This window comes from Gymnoscopelus microlampas (assembly GCF_963454915.1).
Source record: "Gymnoscopelus microlampas genome assembly, chromosome: 3".
In the NCBI taxonomy this organism is placed as follows: domain Eukaryota; kingdom Metazoa; phylum Chordata; class Actinopteri; order Myctophiformes; family Myctophidae; genus Gymnoscopelus; species Gymnoscopelus microlampas.
In genome coordinates this window covers 54,205,786-54,233,326 of record NC_139940.1, presented here as the reverse complement: position 1 = coordinate 54,233,326, position 27,541 = coordinate 54,205,786, and the positions used below count along the sequence as shown (strand labels likewise).

Genomic DNA, 27,541 nt, shown 5'->3' with positions numbered 1-27,541 from the left:
TCCTTATTAGTGAAAGCTTAAAAATGGTATTATTAATTAGGGCACATTTATATGTTTCTTATAGCAAAAGATGACTAGGATATTTCAAGTAGTCTGTGAATTATGAAGGCAAATACAAAAAGTGTTACTTTCGTCCCCGGTCTCCCCTACTTAAGTACAACTTTGAGCAGAGGCGGCCTTAGTGATCTGGGGGCCCGTTTCAAGAGCTAATATGGGGCCCCCATAACATTTTTTTAAATAAAAACCTGCGTGCATTTCATTTTGCTATCATCAGTAGTCTCACTGTCTGTCACATTTCACCGGTAACAAAACAACAACCCCTTGACAGGTCAAAACAAACACCAGTGATTATTAGCTGCTGCCATCTAGTGGTCTAGAGGCTGAATCATTTTTATTGAATTCTTGCATGAAATTCTTGGACGTCGGGCAGCCAGAGGCTCAATTGAAATGGGTGAAACATAGCAATGGCCGCCACTGACTTTGAGCTACTTTTACTTAACTTGAGTATTTCCATCCTTCAAACCTTTATACTATTACTCCACTACAACTCAGAGGAAAATATGTTAAGTTTACTCCACTACTATTATTTGAAAACTTTAGTCACTAGTTATTTTTTAGATTTCGATTATTATTACAAAGCATACATTAACAACTTCAGCCCAATATATACTTTTTCAGCTATTTGAAAAAAGCTGATCTACAAGCTCACCATGCCTTGGTGATGCTACACATTGTGAGCCTGTAGATCTGCTATTTTCAAAAGATTATTATGCATTTTGAAATGATTGGAAATGGAACATTCTGCAAAATGAGTTTAGTTTTACTTTTGGTACTTTAAGTATATTTCAATGCCAATGCTTTTGTACTTCTGCTACTCAAGTACATTTTTAAAGGGTCATGTTTATGTTCCCTCAGCCTTATGTTCCCTCAGCACTATGTTCCCTCAATACCTAACAATTTTTTTTTCATCCAAATTAGGTCCTATGTTCCCTCAGCCCTATGTTCCCCCATCTCAAATTAGACCCTGTATAAAATATTTACAAATTACAGAGCCCCAGCATGAAAATCTATAGGGCAAGACCCCTACGGTCTTTTTAACAAAACAGTATTGTACTGCACATGGCTTATGAAACTCATGTTTTGACACTACTTGCCTTTTCTTACGTTATGGGAGGAAACTGATTACAAACAGATAAAATAAGAGAGAAATGAGCAGTTACAGAAGTGGTCAATTTCATCATCAACTTTATGTTGAAATTTGTGGACCAGTAGATCATATCTCACACTAGATATACTGTACAGTAAATGGTGCTAAACAGGAGTACAAGTGTGTGTGTGTGTGTGTGTGTGTGTGTGTGTGTGTGTGTGTGTGTGTGTGCGTGTGCGTGTGCGTGTGCGTGTGCGTGTGTGTGTGTGCTTATTTATCTTACTTTCTGCATATTCTTATTTATTTTACTCTCAGCATATTATTTCTTTTACACTCATCTTCTTGATCATTACTGTTTAGTATTGATTCATGTCAAACTGTAAACATAGCAACATCATTTGGTGCAAATGTGTGTGCATGTCTGTGTGTAGGGGACACAGAGAAACTGTCAGAACCTTCCCTAAAACATCCGGGACAACGCTCCATACGTCCCAGACTTCCAAACTGTGGAACAAACTCCCCTTTGCAGTTAGAACTACAGACTCACTCCCAATTTTCCGCCATAATCTGAAGACACCTCAGACTCCACTTTAGCCTGAAGCACTTGACCTAGCCTTGACGACCATGCAGTCTTATGCAAAGGTTAAAATATAATTTCCTATAGTTTGTACAGTTTCAATGTACATGTCATTTTTTTTATATTGTACTGTGTAGACTGATGCTAGGTTCTTGGTTGACCTATGATCCTATTTCTGAGGCACTACACTGTCTCTCTTTGCATTCGATGTACGTGTTTACCTTGTTGTAAATCGCTCTGGATTAAGAGCATCTGCTAAATGCCTAAATTGTAGGTCTGTTTTGCAATTGCAAACCATACAGTATGGTACGGCACAGGCTTATGAAACAGCTTTTTTCACTTTATAGGTGAAAACTGAAGACAAAAGATAAAAATAGAGAAGTATGACTAAGTTAGAGAAGTGGTACATTTTTATCACCAACTTCATGTCATAGGTGGACTGGAAACAAAAGTCAGCCTGGGAATATTAATTACAGCGGCACTCATATTTGTAATTAAAGAAATAATAATAATGATAAGTAGTGAAAGCTCATCTGTCAATCAAATAAATACAATAAAATAAATACAAATTGTGTGGAGGGCCTCAATGCAAAGGTCAATGGGGAGGAAACAGAACCAAGTTTGAACCAAGAGATTGACATAAAACACACAGCTGTTTACTTTGTCCACCCCACCCACACATAACATTGCTCTCATAGTAACAGTAGGCAGATGGTTGCATACTTTCACTTTCAGTTGTGTCAGGGGGACTTTTCTTGGAAGTGGCCTGATCTGCTGACACACACACACACACACACACACACACACACACACACACACACACACACACACACACACACACACACACACACACACACACACACACACACACACACAGCTATTAATAGACATATGGGCCTTTGAATGTCCCGCCCACAATTTCAATGCTTCCATATGTACCGTATTTGTATTATTATATATATGGGGTCATCCCTATGTTCCCCGGGTTCTATGTTCCCCCACTAAGGTTAGGGTTAGGATTAGGGTTAGGTTATATCACTGCTGTCTGGCAGAACCAGCTAGGGTTAGCCAAAAAAACAAAAAACCCTAAATCTAACCCTATGTATTAAATATCATTATTGTTACATTGTTATGACTACTGCATTGGAAATGAGCATGGCCATGTTACAGTATGCTGTGCCTCGTAATGTTATGCCATGTTATGTCACAATGTCCTTTGTTTGCGCTCCTTTTCAGAGAGAGGTGGCAGACTCCCTCACATTGGTCGATTGCAGTATACGCTCAGCGGGGCCTGGTAAGATGATTCTTTTTGTATGTATTACATATAATTACCGCTATTGTATTGTTACGATCAAAAATATCATTCTTGTTACGTTGTTAGGACTGTTGCATTGGGAATGGTTTAGATAATGATAACATGGTTAATGATCAAAAATATCATTCTTATTACGTTGTAAAGACTATTGCATTGGAAATGATCATTGCCATGTTATGCTATGCCTCGTAACGCTATGCCATGTTATGTGACAATGTCATTTGTTTGCCATCTTTTTTCAGACAGAGGTAGCACAGCCCCTCACAAGCTGCGGGATGCCAAGGCAGCGCTCACGCCTCTGGAGGTCGCCCTGACATTGAAGGAAGCCATCCTCACACGGCTTGTCAACGAGGCCCTGTCTTGGCCTACCACGGTCGAGCACTACTCGGAGCACGGTTTGCCGTGGCTTCCTGAGATGGTGAGAAGGATGGCGGGCCACGGACCGTGGCCGGAGGACCTGCAGCTGAAATACTACGTGGTCCTCTCCTGCATCGCCATGATGCAGGCGCACGTCTATGTCAAGTTTATGCTGCTCAGGGCGTTCCTCCAGACCGAGTTGCCGGCGGGCGCCCTGGCCCGCATGCAAAGGATGACGCTGCTCGGTCAACACGAGCTAACTGTCAACTACCCTGGCGTAGCCTACCCTATGATTGATTGATTGATTGAAATTTGTATTAGGCAAAAGAATGTAAAACGACACAGTTACATTTATAATGCTTTTGTCTAAAAGGTCCGGCCAAAAAAGTCCTTGCGGGCTTGTTTCCGTTGGGGTCCTTGAATTAATTTCATAGACATATATAGTAGCAACCAAACAGTTCAAAAATCAACATAAGAATACAGAGGAAAAAATATATACCATTATGTACAAAAAAGGCATGAGAAAATAAAAAATGATATACAAAAAAAGCATTAGAAAATAAAATAAAAAGTATGTACAAAAAAAAAGGGGAGGGGGGGGGTCGTCTGTCTACAGGGAAACTGGTACTAGCTCCTCTTTAGGCCTCCAGAAAGATGAGTTTTTAGGGCTGTTTTGAATGCGCCCAGCAAACTGCATTTTTTGAGGGATGGGGTTAGACCAGGGGTGTCAAACTCATTTTGGTGTCCGGGCAAGATTGTTCAAATGGTGACTTGAGGTGGGCAGGAACCAGTTGCGGACGCACATGCGCGCTCACACGCATTCAGTTATACAGCATTGTTTTTCAATCTGTTGTCTTGTCTCAGAAAACAAACAATGCAATTTGTAACAATAATAATAAGGGTAATAATAATAATAATAATAATAATAATAATAATAATAATAATAAGGGTAATAATAATAATAACTAGAAAAAGTGCTCCTCGGAGCACAACTCTCCGCTGTTGGGAATGTTGGGAATGTTCTATCTGTATAAGTGTCCTGTCCGTCCTGTCTGTATAAGTGTCCTATCCCTCCTGTCTGTATAAGTGTCCTATCCGTCCTGTCTATGTAAGTGTCCTATCCGTCCTGTCTGTGTAAGTGTCCTATCCGTCCTGTCTGTGTAAGTGTCCTATCCAATTGTTACAGTATCCGCCATTTCTCAACCATTTCGTGATTGTTCCTGTCTTACCTCACTCTTACCAGACTTGTGTTGGGAATGTTGGGAATGTTCTAATTCTTATGTTCTAACTGTCCTATCCATCCTGTCTGTATAAGTGTCCGATCCGTCCTGTCTGTATAAGTGTCCTATCCGTCTGTATAAGTGTCCTATCCGTCTTGTCTGTATAAGTGTCCTATCCGTCCCGTCTATGTAAGTGTCCTATCCCTCCTGTCTGTATAAGTGTCCTATCCGTCCTGTCTGTGTAAGTGTTCTATCCGTCCTGTCTGTATAAGTGTCCTATCCGTCCTGTCTGTATAAGTGTCCTATCCGTCCTGTCTGTATAAGTGTCCTATCCGTCCTGTCTGTATAAGTGTCCTATCCGTCCTGTCTGTGTACTGTAAGTGTCCTATCCGTCTGTGTAAGTGTCATATCCCTCCTGTCTATATAAGTGTCCTATCTGTCCTATCTGCCAATTATGTATCAGCCATGCAGCCATTTCGTGATGGTTCCTGTCTTACCTCACTTTGACGGTGGCAAAGACACCGTCAAAGTGACGCCATGTATTTATACAGTATTTCACCGTATTGTCACGTGTCACGTGAGGCTTGACCAATCGGTGTGTCATATTTAGAAAGTGAAAACAAAACTCTCCTGCGGAGAGTAATAATAATACATTATTAAATGCAACGTGGTTTGGACATGAAACAAAATGGTGTTTCACCTTCTCTATATCTCCCAGTCCCTCTGTATCCATCAGCACCAGAGTGTGGTCAGTCTTTCTGGGGTGAGGTACACACCACATCCAGATGCCCTTTGTCTTGGATTGGATGGTGGATCCCAGAGGGAATCCTTGAGGAGGATTTATTTAAAGTCCATATTTATTCTGATGAACTAGACCTGTGCCCGCCAGGCACCGGCCTACTTGGGAACGATGCCAGTTGGGAAAAATGTGGCGCCCCACCGGAAGTTATACAGTCAGCCTATCGACTGTCAAAGCCACTGGTTCTGGGCCCTGTTTTCTGTCATGATAGGATAACAATATTTCCCCCCTCCTGTCATTGCTCTCTTCAGGGAAGTGGTCATTTAGCCAAAGAGAGGTCATCAACTCTTTATGCTTGAAGTGCTCAAAACAAGCTATTATTGGATAAGTTATTCCATCTACAGGTCTGCCCAATCTGTGAACCCTAGAGAAGGTCATCATGTCCTATAATTACCTCGGGGTACAGTTTAAAGTGTAGTTTTTTCAGAGTTTTGTTTATTCTCCTGCCAGAGAATATCAAATTGTCTCATCTCTCTGTTATACCATAAGGTTGACTTGACCTCTATGCTAAGTGTGGTAATTAACGCTTACGGTGTCTAATTTACAGCTACTTTCATAGGAACTGTCAAACAACACAGCATATAACTTTGAAAATACATGTGTAGGATAAGTGGGTCAATTTGATCTATTACACATCTATGTGCTGCAAAAACTTTGGGAGGAGCTCGGAGCATGCCAAACGTTTGATATAATAATAAATACTGTAAGTGCAATCACTATACTGTGTTATTTTTGCTCATATTTATATCGTATAGTACTGTATGTGCAAAAGTTGCCACGCTACTCCTCCCACAATTTTCGTGGCACACACTGGAGTCATATGGCACATTGACTTCATCAGGAATTTCAGGGAAAAAAAAATAAAAAATTATCCCACGATTTTGTACCCCATTTTTTCACCCAGTGCCAATGTAATCCGGGGCGCTACTCTCCCTTTGCCATATATTAATTGAATTAATGTGTTGGTGAATACAATTTTACAATTTATTGTACAGTATGTCAATGTATGTCTATGGAAAAACATTCCCATTCAACATTTTTTTCTCTCAAACTGAAGGGCTACAGTTACCACACAGCACTTAGTGGAGAGGTTCCCAGAACACCAATTGGCCACATGGTGGTGCAATAACAGCCCACATTTTGGCCTAATAATACTTGAACCATAGGTTGTATAATCAAAATTCAAACTAGATATTTTTGAATTTTATTCAAAACACACTTTTTGCTACTACTTGTACAGATTTTGTCCAAATTGCTGCACATGATATCTGGACTTTCTGATATTCCATACTGTTTGGCTGTAATTAGCTTCCAAATTAAGTGGACCTATTAGACACAAAATGCCAATCGAAACATCCCATCACTTGAGGGTCTCTACTCACTAGCAATTTCACTTTGACCTGATAGGTGGCGCTACAAATGTGAATAAATTAACTGGAGTATGTAGCACACTAAATACGTGCAATTACTATCCACACTAACTATAAACAAAAGCAAAAACTTCTTGGCAAGCACTAGTAATTACCTGAGCTAAAAGGTTCTAGTTTGTGGACTTTGTAAAACATATCATAGTGTATGTATTTTATAGCGAAAATGCTCACCTTTGTTTGTTTCCCAGCCAGCTTGTTCATGAGGTAGGACTTTCCGGTTCGGTACAGGCCCACTACTGCCACCACAACAACATGATGCTCAATATGTTCTAAAATCTTCTGTGCACTGAGAACCACACGCAGTCTCCCATCACTGTCACTCTCTATCAGACATACTGGCTCCTTCATTGACACTCTGTGGGCTGCCATGATGGTTACTGCTAGTGGAGAAAATACAAGAAACACAAAGGGACAAAAGGATAATATGTACACTTCTACCTAAATAGTTAAAGTCTTATTATTATAAAAAAAAAAATCATCTAATATTATTGTAACGAAGAGGTCCTCCGTTACTGATGATTGACACTAATTTGCACTTTACTCCTTTGCACAGTATATTTGACAGTAGGATATTTGATCATAAGAGGAATGTGCAATATGTTTTAGTGCAATATAATTTGACAATATATGTGATGCTGGATTGTGATTTTAATACTGCTTATGTCTGTCTGTTCCAGGGTGTTCGGGCAAAAGAGTTCCCAGGGTGCCCGAGCACCATATATGGGTGGACTGGACCACAGTAGAAGAGAGAGGGGGGTTTTGTGTTGTATATTGGAAGCTGCTAATAATGTGATAATGTTTGTTTTGCCATAGGGTACTTAAGTTATATGTTTTGGCAGGATTATTGATTCAGATGTTTTAATGGAATGTGTGGGTTAGATTTGTTGCATGTTTGGAGTAACCTGCAACATGGTTGAACCCACACTGATTGACTCACACTGATTGGCTCAGCTGAGTATAAAATGCTGCCAGAAACAAACATACTGAGTTTTTAGTTGTAGGACAAGGACATGGTGGAGCTGCCGACCACCATGCCACATTCCGCTGCTGATGCCCTTAACCTGTACACTTGGGATGAATAAAAGCACTTTGGTTGCAATTTACACCTGACTCTGTGCTGTTTCCAGCCGCCTATTGGGCCAGTCCTTTACAATTGGTGTCAGAAGTCGGGGCCCACACCACAGCACAGAGGTCATGGCACCAAAGCCTGCGAAGAAGGATTCCGGTCAGGAGGCACAAGAGAATGCCGTGGTGGACTCATCAGCCGACCCGGGGGCCATGGCAGCGGCTAAGCCGGGGGGGGGGGGGGGGGGGGGCTGGAGGAGCTCACGGAGATGGTGAAAACTCTTGTCCGGACACAGAAGACCAGAGACCAGCAGGTGGAGAGGGAATACTCTCGACAGGAGCAGAGATGGAAGAGTATGCAGCATCAGTTCCAGCAGCTCCAGCTGCAGGTCAATGACATGGGAGAAAGCCCCGGGCCTGAACGTGAGCAGCACACAGAGGATGATGAGGATGAAAACTATGATGGGGAGGCCAGTAGGGATCGTGGTGCTGGAGCCCACAGGGAGCCGCCCCTCCACAGGGAACCCAGGTTACTTCCATTATCTCCAGATGACGACATTGAACATTTCTTGACCACATTTGAGCGAATAGCCCTTGTATGCCGGTGGCACAGAGACGAGTGGGCTATTCGCCTTGTTCCACTACTTACCGGTAAAGCACGTAGTGCATATGTCTTAATGGATATTAACGACTCTGACAACTACACCAAAGTGAAAGAAGCTATTATGTCAAAGTATGAGATAACAGCTGACACTTACCGCAGAAGGTTCCGGTCCATGAACATCGAGCAAGGAGAGACTCCAAGAGAGCTGTATGTACGCCTGAAAGACCTGTTTGCAAAATGGGTCAAACCAGACAGTTCGACAATGAAAGATATTGCAGAGACATTGATCCTTGAACAGTTTCTAATGATGGTGCATCCAGACCTGGATGTTTGGATCCGCGAACACGATCCTAAGACTGCAGAGGAAGCAGCACGCCTTGCTGAGGTCTTTACATCAGCCAGAAAGGGGAGCAGCTTTGGCAGGGAGAACTACAACGCCCAGTCCAGTAAGTCCAGTGGGGGTGAACAGGGCTCTGGTCTGGGGAGGGTTTCTAGTAGTAGGCATGTCCCTTCAGCTAATGCTAGGAGTTTTCCACCTAGAGCCTCAAAGCAAGACATTAGGTGCTATCAATGCAATGGTCTAGGCCACACCCAGCATTTTTGCCCAGCAAACAGTCACAGTAAACCAGCTCTGTTCAGTGCAGCTCCTAGATCAACCAACATAGTCACATGTCAAGAGAAAGCCAGCACTGTACCTGTATTGGTTAATGGTCAGCGGGAGGAAGCCCTACTTGATACAGGGAGTTTTCAGTCAATAGTACTGTCCAGCCTTGTCCCAAGAGAAAAATGGAGTGAGGAGAAGGCCATAATTAGCTGTGTTCATGGGGATGAGCATGAGTACCCTACAGCACAGGGTTATTTGACAGTAGGAGGCCAGACATTTTTTTTGTTAGTAGCATTAGCTCCAACGTTGCCCTATGCAGTCATTCTAGGTAACTCTCCTAGATCTGGTGCACCAGCCAGTACAAACCAGCAAGGTACGGAGCTCAGGTGAGGAAGACAAACCAGCCACAGAACTAGTGCAGCCTTGTAATGTGGTGACCACAAGAGCTCAGTCTGCAGCGACAGCTTTTAGAGAGTTGCCATTCGCTGAGGTAGATTTGGAGTCAGGCCCAGTGAAGCCTCTGAAATCTAAGGCTCAGAGAAGGAGAGAGAAGTTGCTAGGCACAGCGAAAAAAGTGGTGTAGAAGAGCTTTCAACACCAGCCTGTCCTTTAGACGTTGAGATCCCACCAGATGTAGGGAGACTGCAAAGAGAGGACTCCACTTTAAAACCTTGGTTTGAGAAGGTGACTGAGATAGAGGGAGTTAAGCAGGGCAGGGTAGGCTGTCTTGAAGAGGCTACCTATATCATAAAGGGTGGAATACTCTACCAGAGAAAAGGAGAGCGTGAGGCCTTAGCACTACCGCAGCAGTTTGGACAAAAAGTAATGGAATGGGGCCACTCAATTCCATGGGCAGGACACATGGCATTCCACAAAACACTGTGTAGGATTGTTAGTCACTTTGTCTGGCCAGGCATGTATACTCAAATTAATCAGTTCTGTAGCTCCTGTGGGAAATGCCAGCTGACCTCAGGGAGGGGGTGGCACGTGCTCAATTACAACCACTGCCAATCATTGGAACACCTTTTGAGAGAATAGCTATGGATATTGTGGGGCCATTAGAGAAGAGCTCATCAGGTAATCGTTACATATTGGTTGTATGTGACTATGCAACACGGTACCCTGAAGCTTTTCCCCTTAGGTCAATCAAGGCCAGGCAGGTGTCAAATTGCCTTTTACAACTATTCTCCAGAGTAGGCATAGCCAAAGAGATTTTGACAGATTGTGGAACAATTTTTTTGTCTAAACTGCTGCAGCAAGTTTACCAGTTGTTAGGTGTAAAGGGTATTAAGACCACCCCGTACCACCCCCAAACGGACGGGCTTGTGGAACGATACAACCAGACACTGAAAAACATGCTGCGCAGGTTTGTCTCCAGCACAGGTGCTGACTGGGACCAATGGCTGCCATACCTGCTGTTCGCCTACAGAGAGGTGACACAAGCGTCAACCGGTTTTTACCCTTTCGAACTACTCTATGGTAGGCAAGTGAGGGGGCCACTGGACCTACTGAAAGACTATTGGGAAAAGTCCGAACCAGAGGGGGAGAACGTGGTGGCCTATGTGGTCAAAATGAGGGAGAGGCTGGAGCAGATGTCGGCAATGGCACAGGAGAACATGAGGGTGGCGCAACAACACCAAAAGACATGGTATGACCAGAAGGCCAGAGAGCGGGTCTTCAGCTCTGGTCAGCAGGTACTTTTGTTGCTTCCTACCAGTGACAGCAAGTTGCTTACCAAATGGCATGGACCATATGAAATCACTAGACAAGTGGGTAATGTCACTTATGAACTTCATATGCCAGAGCGAACTAAACTAAACCCGAACCAAACCCGCACCCTAACCCTAACCGCACGCGGATGCCACATAGTCGGAGAAAAGGTCTGTCGGATTAACGCATGCCTCCCCTAAAAAATATCAGACTTTCCATGTGAATTTGTTGAAGGAATTCCAGGTTCGACCAGAGCCAGTGCAGATGCTGTTTGCAAGGGCAGTCCAAGATGAGGAGGTGAACGAGAAGTTTTTGCCCACCAGTGCAGCTGAGTCCACTGCAGTGGATTTGTCCCATCTGTCACTTACTCAACAGGAGGACATCAAAGCCCTCCTGGACACAGAGCTGTTCCGGGAGACACCAGGTTTTACCTCTCTCGTACAGCACAAGATTCGTCTGAAGAGGGAGGCTCCAGCCCGTCAGAGGAGTTACAGGATTCCTGAACGGCTGGTCCCCGAACTGAAGCACGAGATCCAGTCGATGTTGGAGTGGGGAATAATTGAGGTCTCCGTCAGTGAGTGGTGTAGTCCTGTTGTTCTGGTGCCAAAAAAAGATGGTTTTTTGTATTGACTTTAGGTACCTTAACTCTGTATCTGCCTTTGATCCCTATCCAATGCCGCGGATTGATGACATGTTGGAGCGGGTCGGCAGAGCGAGGTACATCACCACTTTGGACTTGAGCAAAGGTTACTGGCAGCTGGCCTTGGCACCAGACAGTAAAGAACTGACAGCATTCAAGACACCATTTGGTATGTACCAGTTTCGTGTTATGCCATTTGGGCTCCATGGAGCACCTGCCACATTTCAAAGACTAATGGACCATGTACTGAGGGATGTGTCTGAGTTCTCTGCAGCATACCTGGATGATGTAGTGATCTTCAGCCAGTCCTGGGAGGAGCATGTGGGCCACGTGCAACAGGTCCTGCAACACATCCAGGCAGCTGGGCTAACCATCAACCCTCGAAAGTGTGCTGTTGCCCAGAGAGAAGTGCAGTACCTGGGGTTTGTCATTGGGTATGGCAAGATCAGGCCACAGGTTCGCAAAGTTGAAGCCATCCGTTCCTTCCCTGTTCCAACCACCAAGAAGAAGGTGAGAGGTTTTGTTGGCCTCGTAGGGTGGTACAGAAAATTAATTCCCCATTATGCAGAGAGATCAGCAGTGCTTACAGACCTCACGAGAGACTCATTCCCCACTAAAGTGCGCTGGAATGATGAGTGTGAAAGAGCATTCAAAGACCTCAAGGAAGCAATCTGCACCCATCCAGTCCTTCACAGTCCAGACTTCGAAAAGCCATTCACCTTGCAGACAGATGCTTCTGGAGTGGGCCTGGGAGCGGTGCTGCTGCAGGAGGTGGATGGGGAGATGAAGCCAGTGGCATTCCTGAGTCGTAAGCTGGAGGATAGAGAGACCAGGTATTCGACAGTGGAGAAGGAGTGTTTGGCGATGAAGTGGGCCATTGACACCCTCAGATACTATCTACTGGGACGACACTTCTTCCTAGAGACTGACCATCGTGCGCTGCAGTGGCTGAATCGCATGAAGGATGCAAACATGCGCATCGCGGGTTGGTACCTCTCCCTACAGCCATATGACTTTACTGTCCGCTACCGGTCAGGGAAGTCCAATGTCGTGGCTGACTGTCTCTCCCGCATCGATGAAGATTGAGGAGCTTGGAGAGGCGGAGGGAAATGTAACGAAGAGGTCCTCCGTTACTGATGATTGACATTAATTTGCACTTTACTCCTTTGCACAGTATATTTGACAGTAGGATATTTGATCATAAGAGGAATGTGCAATATGTTTTAGTGCAATATAATTTGACAATATATATGTGATGTTGGATTGTGATTTTAATACTGTTCTGTCTGTTCCAGGGTGTTCGGGCAAAAGAGTTCCCAGGGTGCCCGAGCACCATATATGGGTGGACTGGACCACAGTAGAAGAGAGAGGGGGGTTTTGTGTTGTATATTGGAAGCTGCTAATAATGTGATAATGTTTGTTTTGCCATAGGGTACTTAAGTTATATGTTTTGCCAGGATTATTGATTCAGATGTTTTAATGGAATGTGTGGGTTAGATTTGTTGCATGTTTGGAGTAACTTGCAACATGGTTGAACCCACACTGATTGACTCACACTGATTGGCTCAGCTGAGTATAAAAGGCTGCCAGAAACAAACATACTCAGTTTTTAGTTGTAGGACAAGGACATGGTGGAGCTGCCGACCACCATGCCACATTCCGCTGCTGATGCCCTTAACCTGTACACTTGGGATGAATAAAAGCACTTTGGTTGCAATTTACACCTGACTCTGTGCTGTTTCCAGCCGCCTATTGGGCCAGTCCTTTACACTCTCTCTCTCTCTCTCTCTCTCTCTCTCTCTCTCTCTCTCTCTCTCTCTCTCTCTCTCTCTCTCTCTCTCTCTCTCTCTCTCTCTCTGAGGGGCGGCCATAGCTGAGTGGTTAGTGAGCCCGCCATGTTTATGAATGGTTAAAACATCTTTTGAAAATAGCAGATCTACAAGCTTGTGACACGTTGTGACGTTGTGACGTTGCGCTCGGCGAGCTGTTGCGCTCGCCGAGCGCAACAGCTGTCACTTTGTGAGAGGAACTGCACTTTCATCATAACGTTTAACTATAAAACTTCGAAATTAAGGAAACATATTTAGCTCAGCATCATTTATATACCTTTAGTTAACTTGGCATGTGCTTAATATTTTTATTAGATGATCGGATTATCCGTGAGAGTACGATTTGTAAACTTCGGGTTCATGCATAGAGGACGAAGCACTGCAGCCGCTCGCCCTACCCAAAATAACAGATCTGCAAGCTATCAACACGGCATGTCGCAGTGTGTTTGTTGTATATATGTCTGTTTTTTGGGGGAGGCGTCGCCCGTTACGCGTTAAGCTGTCAATCATGCAGGGGGACACCCCCTCTATCCTCTGAATTTTTTTGAACGGCGAACAATGGCCGCAGTGTTTATTTAAGATCATTGAAATGTCACCTTAAAAAATGCATTTTAATACATTACAGAATGTACCAATAAAAATGTAAGTGTCCAATTCATATAAAGGTAAGTTAGATAAAGGTGCGACTTTATCTTAGTATTTTTGCAAAATCCTGTATACATAGATATATGTATGCAAAGGGTGTTTAAACTATAGTAGGTTAGCACTACGTAGTTGACGTAGGCTTTACGTAGGCTACGTCCAGGATCTCTTCACGTGCATGCTGTCTCACGAATGTAGTTTTAGCACAGACGAAACGGAACCTACGAAGATGGTGTCTACTGAAGCCAATTTAGATGAGACGTTGGGCACACACAGCTGCTACTAACGAAGATAGTGCGCAGCGGGGTTGCTACTGCGCAGATGCGTGGAGGCACCTACGCAGCTTCTAGGCTACGCAGGAGCTCAAATTCGTTTGGGAAACGCGGCCATTGACTGCTGTTTTCAAATCACACCTCCTCATTTCCATTTAATGGAAATGCTCGATTCTAATTAGCTGGGGAAAAGATGGAGGAGGAGATAATGAATTTGGAGACACCTGATTCGTTTTTCTGCAACCAACCAGCAAGCGTTCCTTCCAGCTTCTCTAAAAAAACAAATCAAGCACAGGTGTGTTGATTAGGCTACAGCTGAACTTATGGTGAACTCTGCTTGCAAGTTGCTGTGACATCAGAGGGGCTCCAATTGAGCTGAAACCTTGCCCTTTTCCAGTAAAGCAGAGTTTAATAGCAATTATTTCATTCATGTCTTGTCATGTTTGAAAAGAACAAGATGTGTATATTTTGCAATAAAGCTGCACTTTATTTCTGCAGCTGTACTTTTGACTTCTACCAAAGATGTCTGTAAAAATAGCAGTCAAGCAAATATATTTGCTTTTGTGTGTGTGTGTGTGTGTGTGTGTGTGTGTGTGTGTGTGTGTGTGTGTGTGTGTGTGTGTGTGTGTGTGTGTGTGTGTGTGTGTGTCAGGGCCGGACTGGGACCAAAATTCAGCCCTGGCATTTTGGTCCGAACCGGCCCACCACCCCCCCGGGCCGTTTTGTCAACGGGGGGGGGGGGGTTTCACCGTTTCAGCCCAGCCCTGCACATGAACTCTGCAGCCGCACTGAGGCCCCTGCTGGAAAGCATCCCAGCCCAAACATTAACGTAACTAATAATTGGGCCGCGCAACCCGGAAATGACCGTAATAATCCTAAAACGGGAGCAAAAATAATATTTTTCAACATTTTTTTTTTTTTTTTTTTTTTTCTTTGGCCCACCGGGCATTGGCCCGGTACGCCAAATGACCAGTCCGCCCCTGGTGTGTGTGTGTGTATAACTCAGTCCATAATTATGATATAGTGTATGCATACATATATTATATATATATATATATATATATATATATATATATATATATATATATATATATATATATATATATATATATATATATATATATATATATATATATATATATAGTTATATATATAGTTATATATATACATATATATATATATATATAGTTATATATATATATATATATATATATATATATATATATATATATATATATATATATATATATATATATATATATATAGTTTGGGTGGGTTAGAGAGATGTTCCGGTCGGGAATCGAACTGGTGACCTTTCGATCCATAGCTCCCCCTTCCTCCTGCCCCACAGCTTCTCCTCCCCCTCCTTCCCCTTTTTTCCTCTTGTTCCCCCCCTCACCCAGCCTATTGTTCCCCAGCTTTAGCGGAGTGGTTAGTGAGCCCGCCTAGGGAGCCAGAGGCTCTGGTTGCCCCAGGTACGATTCCAGGGCAGGTCAGCAAATGTGTCAATGAAATTTGTCCCTGAGCAAGACTCTTAACCCCTAATTGCTCACAGGCCCTCATTGGAAACAAGACCGCAAGGACTTTCATGAACTGACCTGTTAAAGGAATTATCATTTCTCTTTCTCTCTCCTGGCCCCGTATTATCGCTGCTTGCAGCTATATTTTACTCCCTTGTTTTTCTAGTGTGTATTATGGAACAGTGTGTATCTTGTATATCTAGTGTGTATTATGGAACAGTGTGTATCTTGTATATCTAGTGTGTATTATGGAACAGTGTGTATCTTGTATATCTAGTGTGTATTATGGAACAGTGTGTATCTTGTATATCTAGTGTGTATTATGGAACAGTGTGTATCTTGTATACTGTATCTAGTGTGTATTATGGAACAGTGTGTATCTTGTATATCTAGAGTGTATTATGGAAGAGACAAAAAAAACTGATTCTGATTCTGGCTACTGTTTTGATAAAATGTATGTTGTATGAAAGGTGAACCAAGGACCCAATGCACACATTCAGCATATTATTGTAGTATTTCCCAGAGAAGCATTTATCACTGAGATTTATATTCTGAGGTTTATATTCTATATTCTACACCAGTTTATGATAAACTCCTCCACCAACAAAGGCCATGCCCCATTCTACTTGCTCTATTGTTTTTTTTTTATAAACAGGTTGTGGTTGCATCATGCCTACCTGAATGCTCTCACCACGCCTGATCAGTGCTATAAACCAATCAAAATCTCAGCTGATAACATGTTGTCTTTATTGACAGGTCCTGTGTCCAATCACGTGAGAGCTTCAGTATAAAGTGTCAGTTTGTACATACCTGCGCTGACACACTGCTATACACACTTCTTACAACACAAGAACACACTGCTATACACACTTCTTACAACACAAGAACACAGGTAAGACTTGATGTGCTTGGAATGGAAAATATGGAATAAATGCAAAACATGATTCATATTTATATTGAACCTGGTTCTGTGTTGTTTAAACTATGAGTGAGTTGATGATGTTTAAATACTTATTGATAAATATGGATCAGCAGCTCAGGTTTAATCAACATGTTTAAATAACTTTAATCAAAGCTCTATTTGACATTGTAATGCTGTCCCATATTGAGATTTATTAAAAATAATTACCTTCAGTATCTAAACCCTAGTTGTATGTGTCATACAGTACCTGTCTGTTTTAATGATTTATGTATGTTAATGTGTGAGTGAATGCTTTGTGTTGCGTGTTAACATTCATTTAGACTAAGTGTGTCAAGGTACTTAAGTTCCCTGAGTCTGGTTTCTGGGCAGCATTAATGCACAGGCAGACTAGTGAGCTGCCTTAGCAACATAGTCAGGGGAAAAATATACCTTGTGTGTTAGAATGAACGCACGCACGCACGCACGCACGCACGCACGCACGCACGCACGCACGCACGCACGCACGCACGCACGCACGCACGCACGCACACACACACACACACACACACACACACACACACACACACACACACACACACACACACACACACACACTAGGGTGGCCACAAGCAAGACCTCAGAAAGGAGGACACTTTTGTGGGGCACGCTGTGCCCAGCAAAAGGCACAGCAAGGACCCCCAAATGTATATGTATACAGCCGTGGACCCCTTTCTCAATATATGTTTATGTTTATCAGCTTGTAGATCGGCTATTTTTGAATATAGTGTCAAATAGGCTTAAAGAGGTTTACATGTTGATGCTCTATTAACTCATTTAGCTGAGGACCCCCTGTATTTAGGGAACCAAAGACCATTCCTGAATTAATTGTATTTTATAATATTTGTCTTTACTTATGTTTGCTTTTATTTGTTCATGTTTAGATTGTATTTTTCTTAAGTTTTTGTTGAATTCATTGTTCCTAAATTGTCCCAATTTAAATATAATCCATACTGTCATATCTGAAAGAATAAATCAGAGAGAGGGGAAGAGAAGAGGAGACTTATGGACATTTAGTAGAGTAGTTACTGGATAGATCTGCTGTTATTTTGTCTGACAGGGTTATTATTGTTAGTCAGTCAAAGCGTGCCGTTTTATGTCACCTTTCCCTTTGATGCTGACATCAATCATGTTAGATCGTTACACCCGGTGCAAAGTGACAATACTCATCATTCTACTTTTCTTTATTAACTAATTTTCCTTGCTCCATTGTTCGCTGAATGAAGTTTTCCGTTTTGTCAACTTTGGGCAAATCTACGACATATTATCTGTGTTAAAACTACAGTAGTTCTAGTGTGAGAGGAGAGAGGAGTGTTCAGTCAGTGTGAGTGACTGTTGGGAGTGAGTCTATGACTAAACTAAATGCACACACGCAGCAATGCATACTATAGCCAATGAACAGAATTGTTGTCTGTTCTCTCTATGTTTTAATGTTTTTAAATGGCTTTGCCTCTTCTGTTGTTTTTAAATGTGACAACAAGCACCATGAGTTGTGGAGAATGGTATTTTGCTCCCTTGTATATCTAGTGTGTATTATAGAAGTGACAAACAATCTGATTCCTAATCTGAACTGGCTACTGTCATGATAAAAATCACACCCTGTGTGAAGGAAGCGGTGCCTTTGATGAGGATATTTAATTGGTGTGTGTGTGTGTGTGTGTGTTTGTGCGTGTGCATGTGCCCATGTGCAGTGCTGGCGGGCCCCCTTGGTGCCACACGTGGTCCCTGGTGTGACTGTTGTGATGGCAGACCCCTGCGTGCGTGCGTGCGTGTTTGCGCCCGCGCACGACACGTGTGCAGTGCTGGCTTGTGTGTGTGTGCTTGTCTTTAGGTGGGGCATGTGCTGCAACGGTGCGCCTCGCAAGTCTGCATGTTGCGCGAGTGTGTGTGTGTGTGTGTGTGTGTGTGTGTGTGTGTGTGTGTGTGTGTGTGTGTGCGTGCGTGCGTTTCTTGAAGTGCCGCATGTGTTTCATCTTTGCCGTCCGCAAACATACGGACGGACACCCACTGCACACATTCAGCATATTATTGTAGTGTTTCCCAGAGAAACATTTATCACTGATGTGGTTATGGTTATGGCTGGTTATGAGGTGGAATGCATTGATTTTTGTATAAACAGGTTATTGTAGCATCATGTCTACACACGCACGCACGCACGCACGCACACACACACACACACACACACACACACACACACACACACACACACACACACACACACACACACACACACACACACACACACACACACACACAGAGCTGGCAGGCAGCCATTTTAAGGTGACGGTTTCAACCTGTGAGATTAGTCATGTTGCTCCGATGTCCATTATTGTCTCCACCAGGCCAAAGGCGTGGCCGAGACTATGTTTTACACCCTGACCGTGTCCCAGCAGGAGTTCTCATAGGCTGTTAGAGAGAGTGGGGCGTGTTTTTAATGTCTAGTGAGTTCTCATAGGCTGTTAGAGAGAGTAGGGCGTGTTTTTAATGTCTATGTGAGTTCTCATAGGTTTTTAGAGAGAGTGGGCGTGTTTTTAATGTCTATGTGAGTTCTCATAGGCTGTTAGAGAGAGTGGGCGTGTTTTTAATCTCTATGTGAGTTCTCACAGGCTGTTAGAGAGAGTGGGGCGTGTTTTTAATGTCTATGTGAGTTCTCATAGGCTGTTAGAGAGAGTGGGGCGTGTTTTTAATGTCTATGTGAGTTCTCATAGGCTGTTAGAGAGAGTGGGGCGTGTTTTTAATGTCTATGTGAGTTCTCATAGGCTGTTAGAGAGAGTGGGGCATGTTTTTAATGTCTATGTGAGTTCTCATAGGCTGTTAGAGAGAGTAGGGCGTGTTTTTAATGTCTATGTGAGTTCTCATAGGCTGTTAGAGAGAGTGGGGCGTGTTTTTAATGTCTATGTGAGTTCTCATAGGCTGTTAGAGAGAGTGGGGCGTGTTTTTAATGTCTATGTGAGTTCTCATAGGCTGTTAGAGAGAGTGGGCGTGTTTTTAATGTCTATGTGAGTTCTCATAGGCTGTTAGAGAGAGTGGGGCGTGTTTTTAGCGGCGCTAGCCGCTCTATATCTGACTTTGTCCGTGTGCGTACGTCAACGTTGTGATTGGTCAGGTGCGTCAACGTTGTGATTGGTCAGGTGCGTCAACGTTGTGATTGGTCAAGCTTCACGTGACACGTGGCTATAAACACATTATAAACACATATTGATGACACAATGTATCAAAGGCGCCGCTACCTTCACACAGGGTGTGATTTTTAATGTCTATGTGAGTTCATAGGCTGTTAGAGAGAGTGGGGCGTGTTTTTGGGCCCTATAAGTGAGTTTTGGACACTGACCAATCCTGCACCGTGATTGGCCAATAGTCTACAACGCAGTCTACACCCCTAACCCTTCCACAGTCAATGCAAATCTATACTTTTGCAAAGTCAGCCAATCATGATTGGCTGACTTTGCAAATTCAGGACTGTGATTGGCTAGCGAAACACATGACACATGTGCAGCCCTATGAATAGCAGTATGGACTTTAAAAAAAGTCATTTATCCTTTATTTTAAGTGAGTCATGTTGTGATGACCACACACCGCCCACTTCACACTGGTTGTGATTTTTAAGATTTTTAAGAGATAGTGGGGCGTGTTTTTGAGTGGTGCCGAAGGCAACCACTCCTATACATGACTTTGTCTGTGTGTCCGTATGTATGTATGTATGTATGTATGTATGTATGTATGTATGTATGTATGTATGTATGTATGTCCACAAACATTGATGACAACATCAATACGGGGGTCAATACGGGCATCATCAAAGGCACCACTCACTTCACACAGGGTGTGATTTTTAATGTCTAAGTGAGTTCTCATAGGCTGTTAGAGAGAGTGGGGCGTGTTTTTAATGTCTAAGTGAGTTCTCATCGGCCGTTAGGGAGAGTGGGCGTGTTTTTAATGTCTATGTGAGTGGGTCCTCAGTGATGCTGGTTTTAAGACTTCCATGTGATGCATGGCTGACAGGGCTGTCCTGATGTGGGTCTCTCTCTCTCTCTCTCTCTCTCACACGCACACACGCGCACACGTGCGCGCACACACACACACACACACACTTACTTACTTGCTTATGGTAGTCCATCGTATCCGATGATGACTTCTACTTCCACATCGTCTATTGCAGTGGGGGCATATGAAGTCAGTATTTGTTGTGGTCTTGGCTGCAGTGGCCATCTTTCTCCCCTGGCGTTTCCTTTCCCTCGCCTCACTCCTCTCCTCTTCAAAACGCTGAAGTCCAGCATGGCATAGTTGCCTCCACAAAGGACGTTCTGAAGCAGAGCTTTCCAGTTGGGTATGCTGTAGTCCACATCTCTTCATTGCCGTTTTGAGCTGGTCCTTGTATCTCCGCTTTTGACCTCCTGCAGATCGCTGGCCATGATGTAACTGACCATATAGCAGTTGGCGTGGGAGCCTGTCGTCTGGCATCCTAATGGTGTGGCCAACCCATCGCAGTTGGTGCTGAAGAAAGGTGGCCTCCATACTTTTGGTGCCCGTTCTCTTCAGGACTTCCGTATGTGGTACACGGTCGCGCCAGGTTAGCCCAAGGATGCGCTGGAGACAATTGATGTTGAAGTTCTCCAGTTGATGGATGTGACACACACACACACACACACACACGCACGCACGCACGCACACACACCATCTTTGTCTCATCTTAGAACACGTTGTGCTATGTTCAGAATGTTGTCAGGTGAGTGACGTCACCTCCCACACACACATCATGCCACATCGGTACACATCATCTCTGTGGTCATGTGATCACTAAGTATCAGTCACGTTGTTCAGATTCCATTCCAATTGGATAAAACTGCCTTCCAAATTCAATGGGCCCTGGTTAGGCCATCCGCCCTGGTGGGGATTTGTGCTCTGAGGAGCGCACCTTTCTGTTGCCAATAATGGCCCCTCACACACAGGAGAGGAGAGGAGAGGAGAGCTGATATCAATTGTTTAATCAAAAACACTTCAATGATTCTGTCCAAATCAGCTGGTAGAGAAAGCTCTGTGTGTGTGTGTGTGTGTGTGTGTGCGTGTGTGTGTGTGTGTGTGTGTGTGTGTGTGTGTGTGTGTGTGTGTGTGTGTGTGTGTGTGTGTGTGTGTCTGTCTGTCTGTCTGTCTGTCTGTCTGTCTGTCTGTCTGTCTGTCTGTCTGTCTGTCTGTCTGTCTGTCTGTCTGTCTGTCTGTCTGTCTGTCTGTATGTTTTCCCTCGTTTATGTTCTGTGTGAATTGCTATGGCTGATGTGTTCATTTCTATTAACAAATGACACAGAAGCTAAAGTTTTTTATTTCTGTCTGGATATCATTTGAACATTTATGCATGACAACATGGTTTTATGAATGGAAGTGAACCTGTAACCATGTGACTACAACCCACAGATAAGGAGTATTATATCTAATTAATCACAGCTGTGGGTGTGACGTCACTTTATAAGTATGTCGATCACCCACACACTCTCCCTCTCTTTTATTTATTATTTTTGCCAACCATGAATCATCCTGCCTGGTGGTATTCACCTTATTCTTGATAGGCTTGGACTTTTAACGGGGGTCAGTTAGGAAATGCAGCCACCTGTAGGTGCTCTTTTAGAGGGTTTTGAAGGAGGGTAATGAGTCATACTTTGCTATGAGCTATGTAGCACGTTCTACATTTTGTTGGCATAGCAGTAGAACAAATGTAACCCCTTGTTTGAGCCAAATCTGTGTTGAACGTGATTTGTGGAGCTACCTCTGGTGTTGTGATTGTAAACGTCTTTAACGTTATTGAAGTAGTTAGACAGGTACATGGGTGTCTTTGGAAAATGCAAGCTATATGAGCTTGTAGATCGGCTATTTTTTATAGTGTCAAATAGGCTTAAAGAGGTTTACATGTTGATGCTCTATTAACTCATTTAGCTGAGGACCCCCTGTATTTGGGGAACCAAAGACCATTCATGAATGACTGCATTTTATAATATTTGTCTTTACTTATGTTTGTTTTTATTTGTTCATGTTTAGATTGTCTTTTTCTTAGGTTTTTTGTTGAATTCATTGTTCCTGAGTTAAATTATTCCAATTTAAATCTAATCCATACTGTCATATCTGAAAGAATAAATCAGAGAGAGGGGAAGAAAAGAGGAGACTTTTAGTAGAGTAGTTACTGGATAGATCTGCTGTTATTTTGTCTGACAGGGTTATTATTGTTAGTCAGTCAAAGCATGCAGTTTTATGTCACCTTTCCCTTTGATGCTGACATCAATCATGTTAGATCGTTACACACGGTGCAAAGTGACAATACTCATCATTCTACTTTTCTTTATGAACTCATTTTCCTTGCTCCATTGTTCGCTGAATGAAGTTTTCCGTTTTGTCAACTTTGGGCAAATCTACCACATATTATCTGTGTTACAACTACAGTAGTTCTACTTGGTGTCAGTTCTATCCAACCCGGCATCCACATAAACAATCGTGAGAGGAGAGAGGAGTGTTCAGTCAGTGTGAGTGACTGTTGGGAGTGAGTCTATGACTAAACTAAATACACACACGCAGCAATGCATACTATAACCAATGAACAGCATTGTTGTCTGTTCTCTCTACGTTTTAATGTTTTTAAATGTTTTTGCCTCTTCTGTTGTTTTTAACCCATTTAGACCTGAGGCCGATTCTAAAAACGCCTTCTAAAACCTAACCATAGCTTTCTGAAAATGTCCAAATTCTTACTAAAAATAAAAAATAAAAAATGATGTTACTATATGTATAGCAACAACTAAGGAGACACAGAGGTGGCATCCGGATTGAAAGGTATAACAACGTATAGGTAGCAACAGGTCTCAATGGGTTAAATGTGACAACAAGTACCATGAGTTGTGGAGAACGGTATTTTGCTCCCTTGTATGCCTAGTGTGTATTATAGAAATGACGGCCCCATACGTTCATCCAAGTCACACCAAAGAGCAAGTTCAAATCTCAAGTCACACCTGTATAATTCATATCTGTGCAAAATAGCCTAGTTAACACTTGTTATCCTCTTATCATGCTGTAGCGGTTTATATTTATGTACTAATCCCAAATAAAAGTTGAGCGACTTGAGCCCTATTTCATACTTTCACAAAGTTTCCCAAAAATTATAAAAATTGCCGTAAAAATGTGTATAGGGCATAGCAGTGGCGGCCATTTTTCTGGTTCCACTTAAAATAGTCAATGCATTTTTCCCATTGACATTTCCAAAAATATTCATATCAATTAATTTAAGCCTAGAATCAAGGCATCCAGGGTCCTGGTGAATCATGACCATAAAACATTTTTTCTGTGATTTTATTTTATTTTATATTTAATTATATGATATACTATATTTAATAAATACCCTTAGTTTTGCCGTTTTCAAAAACACAGCCGTGAAAAAAACAATTCTGTGAAAATTCTGTGAAAAAAACAAAGCCGTTTTTTTTCACAGAATCAAACGTTTTATGGTCATGATTCACCAGGACTCTGGATGGCTTGATTCTAGGATTAAAATAATTGATATAAATATTTTTGGAAATGTCAATGGGAAAAATGCATTGACTATTTTTAAGTGGAACCAGAAAATGGCCGCCACTGCTATGCCCTATCCACCTGTTTCCTAGGCTTTTCACTGTGTTCCACTTCCTGTCTTTTGATCCAATGAAATCCAATGAAACCGGACAGATGACTAATGATATCCAATGAAATCCGACAGGAAGTGGAAAACACACAGCCAATAAACAGGTGAATAGGACTCACACACAATAACATCAGTGTATGCATGCATCTGTGTTTGTAGCTGTGTGTGCATTGTTCACATGCATCCAGAATTTCCTTTTCATCCAGTCTACTTTACTGACTGTAACCTTAACAGGTCCAATAAAGAGCAAAAGATGAGTCTGTGCGTGGAGAGAGAGGAGGAGGAGGGAACTGACAAACAGCGTATGCACAGACCAGAGTCTCCAACACCCAGCTGTGTGTCTATGAAGAGTGACTCGTCTAAATGCTATCCTCCTGACTTCAGTAATGAACCTGGACCTCCACACACAAAGTATGTGGAATATACTGTACTATAATATATGATACGATGCGATTGCTGTTTTTCTTGTTGCTGCAATGTTGAGAAACCAACACTCAACATTTTTACTCTCTTATATACGTTTAATGAGACATAACAATGAAGCAACTTGAACAAACGTTGGGAACAAACATTCCCAACATTGCGGGCGTCAATACACGCTGTGCGTGAGCACTCTGGACATGCCATCGAATTAAGTGCTCCTCTGCTCATGAAATTCTTTCTGTGACTTTCTGACTTTTTCATTATAATTGTAGAAAATGTTTTATGATTCCAGAAGTCTTTACCACCGACCAGAGTCTCCAACACCCAGTGGTGTGTCTATGAAGAGTGACTCGTCTAAATGTTATCCTCCTGACTTCAGTAATGAACCTGGACCTCCAGACACAAAGTATGTGAATATGAATCCTCCTATATAACATGCACACAAATCTCTCTCTCTCTCTCTCTCTCTCTCTCTCTCTCTCTCTCTCTCTCTCTCTCTCTCTCTCTCTCTCAAAGGTAGCAAAAACAAAATCACAGGAATCCCCTGCAATATTGTTCTGTTGGTATTCACCCTTGTTTGAGTCGCTTGGTGGATTGGATGATTACACTCTCCCACAGTAACAAGGAAAACAAACAACACATATTGGCTTCCACATGGATTCTATGCTTCAATACAAACACAGTAAATAGTATTCATCCTCTCTTTCTAGCAGGGTTCATCAGCAGAGACCAGGGTCTCCTGTACCCAGCTGTGTCTCCATGAAGAGTGACAGGTCTATGGGTCACCCAATGAACTTCAAAGATGGACACCACTCTACTGATCAGAGGTCAGAATGTAAAACACACACAAAACAACACATGATTTATTTGTTATAAGACTCTACTGAGCAGAGCTCATGACATACAGAAATGATCTGGCTCTTAATACTCTGTTGATTTAGTTTTGTAGTGTGAACAGTTTATGACAGCATTAATAACTTTTTCAGTTATTAATACAGCATCATACTACATAAGTGTGTGTATGTACGCGTGTGCAGGCATGCGTGCTTGAATGCTCGCTTGCATGTGTGTGCATGTGTGCGTGCGTGCGCTCGTGCGTGTGTGCATGTGGCTAGTCTCTCAAACTCTTACACCTATCAGCATCAAATATCTTCCACATGCACTACTACTTTTCCAAGTGACTCAACTACCTTACATTTTTCATAATAGTCTCATGGTGACACTATAACAGCCCACTTTACATAAGGAACTGTGCATGGGTTACAAACTAAAATGTTCTTTTCCACTGGATTCCATGGTTCATGGCACCATTCAACATAAAGGCCATATCAATTTTGCCTACTTAAATCTTCCAGTATTTTGACCTTTCCTTCTAAACACAATTATTACGTTTTTCATATGGATGTTTTACTATCTGTATTCTATACTGATTGGTTATCATCCATAACCCATACGTTTAGCGTTAATGATATACATAAACAAATAAAATACCAATTGATATTATTAAACAGGAAAAATAATTGACCGAAGTTAAGTGTCCAAACTTTTTCTGGGCAGTTTTATATGCAATTGACGGCGAGCCGGTCATTGTTGAGAAATAATGATCGCGGAGGGGTCTTTATCACCCTGAAGGGTTTATTTCTCAACAATGACCGGCTCGCTATCAACTATCCCGCTTATTAGTTTACACGGCTACTTAATAAAGAAATTAATAAATTGACCCAAAAGTAACAACAAAACGAAGGATTTCATTGGTTATGGTTATCAAAGCAGTCCATTAATTTGTGCCAGGTGTGTCCAGTGCAACGTCGCCTTGGAAAACAACGGGAGTTGTTGATTAAATACAATACATTTTCGGTTACCACATTGTCGATTTCAAAAACTTGAGAGCAATGTTTTGCTGTAAATGACATTGTGCGTTTGTTTACATAACTGTAAGAGGTTTTGACTATACGTTTGTATGGATTCCACATGGATTCTATGCTTCAATACAAATACAGCAAATAGTATTCATCCTCTCTTTCCAGCAGGGTTCATGAGCAGAGACCAGGGTCTCCTGTACCCAGCTGTGTTTCCATGAAGAGTGACAGGTCTATGGGTCACCCTATGAACTTCAAAGATGGACACCACTCTACTGATAAGAGGTCAGAATGTAAAACACACACAAAACAACACATGATTTATTTGTTATAAGACTCTACTGAGCTGAGCTCATGACATACAGAAATGATCTGGCTCTTAATACTCTGTTGATTTAGTTTTGTGGTGTGAACAGTTTATGACAGCATTAATAACTTTTTCAGTTATTAATACAGCATACAGATTGCCCCAGGGAGGGTCCTGTCCGATCACAGCACCCCGTCCAATGCACTCATGCGTTGTCGGAGACCATTCGTAATGGGAACCTTCAATGCATGCACAGCGAGAGAAGAAGCGAGGTTGATAGAACTAGCACACTGTGCTGAGGAATGGGGAGTGGAGATCCTGGGGATCCAGGAACACAGGAGAGTGCACACTGACGACCGGATCGTGTACCGCAGAGTGGAGAGATGCATGTTCATCTCTGCATCAGCGTGGCGAAACGAGGCCCAGGCCGCAACAGGCGGTGTAGGGTTAATGCTGGGTTCTCGGGCGCGTAAGGCTCTCCGTCGGGTCCACTACCACACCAACAGGATCCTGATTGCAGAGTTTTCGGGCAATCCAGTAACCACAGTGATAGTCGTGTACTCTCCCACCAACGTGGCACCACCTAAGGACGTGGAGGAGTTCTTTGAGGAC

General features: G+C 42.7%; 2 protein-coding genes across 6 annotated transcripts in view; one reads left to right on the top strand and one right to left on the bottom strand.

Moving 5' to 3' along the window:
* The window catches only part of LOC311042441 (guanylate-binding protein 1-like), a 157,516-nt gene that overhangs the window by 61,797 nt on the left and 68,178 nt on the right, over window positions 1-27,541 (bottom strand). The window lies entirely within an intron of this gene.
* LOC311040652 (NACHT, LRR and PYD domains-containing protein 3-like) overlaps window positions 21,326-27,541 on the top strand; it is a 40,756-nt gene continuing 34,540 nt past the window's right edge. The window contains exons 1-6 of one of the 2 annotated variants that reach the window (XM_084050982.1): window positions 21,326-21,415; window positions 24,385-24,444; window positions 24,575-24,751; window positions 25,056-25,169; window positions 25,477-25,590; window positions 26,791-26,907. In XM_084050982.1, the coding sequence (XP_083907108.1) occupies window positions 24,392-24,444; window positions 24,575-24,751; window positions 25,056-25,169; window positions 25,477-25,590; window positions 26,791-26,907 (575 nt within the window). In that variant the 5' untranslated portion in view covers window positions 21,326-21,415; window positions 24,385-24,391. Of the gene's footprint in view, window positions 21,416-24,384; window positions 24,445-24,574; window positions 24,752-25,055; window positions 25,170-25,473; window positions 25,591-26,790; window positions 26,908-27,541 lie in introns of both variants that reach the window. The other variant, XM_084050981.1, reaches the window with a different exon arrangement.